Source organism: Carlito syrichta, unplaced genomic scaffold (genome assembly GCF_000164805.1).
Source record: "Carlito syrichta isolate Samal-C Ts95f unplaced genomic scaffold, Tarsius_syrichta-2.0.1 Scaffold90608, whole genome shotgun sequence".
In the NCBI taxonomy this organism is placed as follows: Eukaryota; Metazoa; Chordata; class Mammalia; order Primates; family Tarsiidae; genus Carlito; species Carlito syrichta.
The window spans coordinates 25829-29422 of record NW_007034704.1 but is presented as its reverse complement, the minus strand read 5'-3'; the positions used below and the strand labels follow the sequence as shown (position 1 = coordinate 29422).

The 3594-nt window shown below is 51.1% G+C and overlaps 1 protein-coding gene across 1 annotated transcript in view; it reads left to right on the top strand.

Annotated features, from left to right (window-relative positions):
- Nucleotides 1-305: 305 nt before the first annotated feature.
- LOC103261001 (RNA polymerase II subunit A C-terminal domain phosphatase SSU72-like) overlaps nucleotides 306-3594 on the top strand; it is a 28308-nt gene continuing 25019 nt past the window's right edge. Inside the window, exons 1-2 of the mRNA XM_021712559.1 lie at nucleotides 306-381; nucleotides 509-644. Of these exons, the coding sequence (XP_021568234.1) occupies nucleotides 306-381; nucleotides 509-644 (212 nt within the window). The remainder of the gene's footprint in view (nucleotides 382-508; nucleotides 645-3594) is intronic.

Here is a 3594-nt window from a genome sequence, read left to right as displayed (position 1 = left end):
GCCAGGTCAGTTCAGGTACTGGGTCCACTTGTCCGGTCCTGGGCTTGGCTACCCCAGATGTCGACATGTCCCGCTGTTGCAGCCACGCTGGTGGGTCAGGGGATGCCCTGTTTTTTCTAACCAGTGTGTAACTGAAAACTGAGTTGGGGCTGCTGTCAGAATGCAGGCATTACAGGTGTTTTCTTAGGGTGTCAGTGCTCTTCAGACAGCAGGCTTATTAAAGTAGCTGTTTTGCATTCAGTTTAACAGGCAAAAGATGTGCCCTATTGTGTGCCTGGGACACTCGGCAGCAGGATAGGCCAGCCATGGTGGCCTTGTGTGCACCCCTGGTGCTGCAGGGATGCTGGGCTCAGGATGATCTGAGCTGGGCAGGTCTGGAGGGTATGGGCGTGTGGTGATCACATGGGCCAAGGCTCCGGTGCCCGGGGTGACACCTAGATTTCTTCATCTGGCCTCTTGCTGAGACATGGGCCTACATGGGTACCCTGTTGTCTGCTTGTTCCCATAGGACAAGCATTTGCTGCCAGGCTTGCAGGCATTGGCTCCTTTCTTTCTGGGTGGGAATCCTGGTGTGGCTCGGGCATTGTGACTGCATTCCACTTGGAGCTGCTCCCACAGCGCATGAGGGACCTGGCCTCACCAGGGTGAGATCCACTTTCTGAGGTCTCCAGCCGCAGCAGGGTACATGTTGGCCAGGTGGAAAGTCGCCTGTGTTCTTGGAACAGGGTGACTGGGGACTCACAGTGGAAGTGGCTTGTTTCTGGGCAGTTCTGGTTGATGAATTATGAAGCTAAGAGAAGACAGGCTTCTCTTCATGGTGGTGGTTATGAGGACGTGACCCCAGAAGCCCTGACGGGCCTCCCCTGCAGGTCGGGCCGCTGGACACACTGTGTGGAGGTCGGTGCTGGCCTGTCGTGGTGGCCTTGGTCATGAGCTGTTGTGTCTTGTTGGAAAAGATTTTTCTTATTACACGTTACCTGACTTGGTGAGGTGTACCTTTAGAATGGAAAGAGTCTGCTTCGACCTTCTTGCCTGGGCCTGTGTCACCCTCCCAGTTACAGCCAACAGGGCACTTGTTGCTTTTCGGCCTCATATTTCATCAGGATCTGTAGTTACAACTGATTGTCAGGATTTTTGTTTATAGCGTTTTCAGGTTTGTTTTTGTAGTTTAGGTGTGTGTGCGTGTGGTTTTTTCCATCATGGATGTCTGCCATTGTGCTGTGTTACTGATGATGTGTGGTGGATGTTTGGGGACATCTAGGGACGCAGGGACCAATTCAGCTGTCATCCGCCTCAGAGGTCCCAGAGGAGGTGTTTCATTTAAACTAGGTGAGAGCCACTGGTTAAATGTGTGCATGTGGAATTTTGGGTGGGTGATGTGCACTGGGTACAACAGGCACCCTCTGCTCCATCGTAGTGTGTGGTTGCACAGAGGCTCCTGCCCTGGGGCTGAGCATCCAGGTTGCCTTTGTGGTACAGACTTTGCTGCATGGATGTCCCTGTAGGCTGCCCCGCTGCAGGTGTGTGTGTGAATATCCCGGGAGAGGGTTTTGGAAGGGGTGTCTGGGTGGAAGATGATTCTGATTTGCTGGGTGTGACTGCAGTGTCCCTCATCCCTGTGTCTGAGTCTTTTCTTTCTTGTCCTGGTAGTGTTACCATTCACCAGCATATCACATCCCTGCCGTGTGTGCCGGCTGAGTTCTGGGTGTCAGGATATGGCTGTGAACACAGGGACCGTGTCCTTCCCATGTGGTGCGGGCATTGTAGTGGAGAGAGCCAACCATACACAACCCTTCCCAACTTTCTTGGAATGGTGGAGAAGACATGTCTGCCTGTGTGGTATTTCTCTTCGCATGAGTGAGATGGGACATCTTTTATGCACTCAGAGGGCCACTTCTTTGTCTGAACTTTATGTTTGCATCATTGCCCCTTCTTCTGGGATGTGACTTGTCATTTGCTTTTATAGGGACACTTGTGTATATCAGGGTTTCCCAACCGTGGCAATCTTTGGACTGGATGATTCCTTTGTTGTGGGGTGTGGTCCTATGGATGTTTAGGATGCTTAACAGCATCTCTGGCCTCTGCCAGTAGCACCCCCAAATTTGACAGCCAAAAATGTTTATAGACCTTGCCAAATATCCCAAGTTGCAATAAAACGAATACCAAAAGGCATTACACAAGAAAACTTTTCTGGCTGGGCATGGTAGCTCACACCTGTAACCAGCACTTTGCTGCAATCAGCACTTTAGGAGGCTGAGGCAGGAGGAACACTTGAGCCCAGGAGTTTAAGATGAGCCTGGGAAATATAGTGAAGGTAGAAATCCAAAAAACTAGCTGGGTATAGTGGTATGTACTTGTAGTTTCAGCTACTCAGGAGACAGGTGGGAAGATCACTTGAGCCCAGGAGGTCAAGGCTGCGGTGAGCCGTGATCTTGCCATTGCCCTCCAGCCTGGGTGACATAGTGAGATGCTAACTCAGAAAGAGGGGGGAGGAGTTTTCCTTAATGCTCGTTCCCAGCCACTCAGCCTGGCCTGTGGGAAGAGTTGAAGGTCAGTAGACGTGAGCACCCCTCACCCTATGTCAGATGCAGATACATGTCATTTATGCACATAAAGCTGGGTGTTTTACTTAGGTACTCCAACATTTAAAAATTTTACTTTTGCCGGCACGGTGGCTCACGCCTATAATCCCAGCACTTTGGGATATAGAGACAAGAGGATTGCCTGAACTCAGGGGTTCAAGGCCAGCCTGAGCAACATGGCAAGACCTCGTCTCTATAATAAACCTAAAAATTACCTGGTTGTGGTGGTACGTGCCTGTGGTTCCAGCTACTTGGAAGGCTGAGACAGAAGGATCACCTGGGTCCAGGAGGTCAAGGCTGTGGTAGCCACTATTGTGCCACTGCACTCGACTGGGGAACAGAATGATACTCCTACTCAAGAAAAATTTTTTTTTAACTTTTATTGATTGTAAGTTTAAAGAACACAACTTCTAAAGCAGACTTTTCTTGAACACACCTGTTGTAACAGACTTAAAATAGCCATCGGAGAAGGCAGAAGAGCTCTTCCTTAGGACGTTGCCACTGGTATCTCTGTTGGAGGTAGCCTTACTGGCATGATGCGCGGGGATGTGCTTGAGGCGCATTTCAGTAGCGCCAGCCGTTTGGCGCTTCCCGCAGCCTGCTGAGAAACATTGATTACTTTCATTAGCTTTGACTTGTTAGGTCCCAAGAGAGTGACCGTACCCATCGTAGCTGTCCACTCTCTGTCCGCAGCACCCACCATGTGCGGGGACTTGGGTGGGGTTTGTGTAGTGCTGTGATGTCATCAGGGTATTGAGAGACCAGGAGACAGCATTTTCTGGGGTGGAGCGCAGCTAGCTGTGGAAAGGGCGCTGGAGCAGGTTGTCATCATTACAGGTCTCTAAGGAGTCCCGTGAGCCTGAATCTTGGAAGGCCAGGACATTGGTCAGAGGATGAAAATGTTCTGGTGAGCCGGGCTCGGTGGCTCAGCCTGTAATCCCGCGCCTTTGGGAGGCTGAGGTAAGTGAATTGCCTGAGCCCGCGGGTTTGAGACCTGCCTGGGCAACTTGGC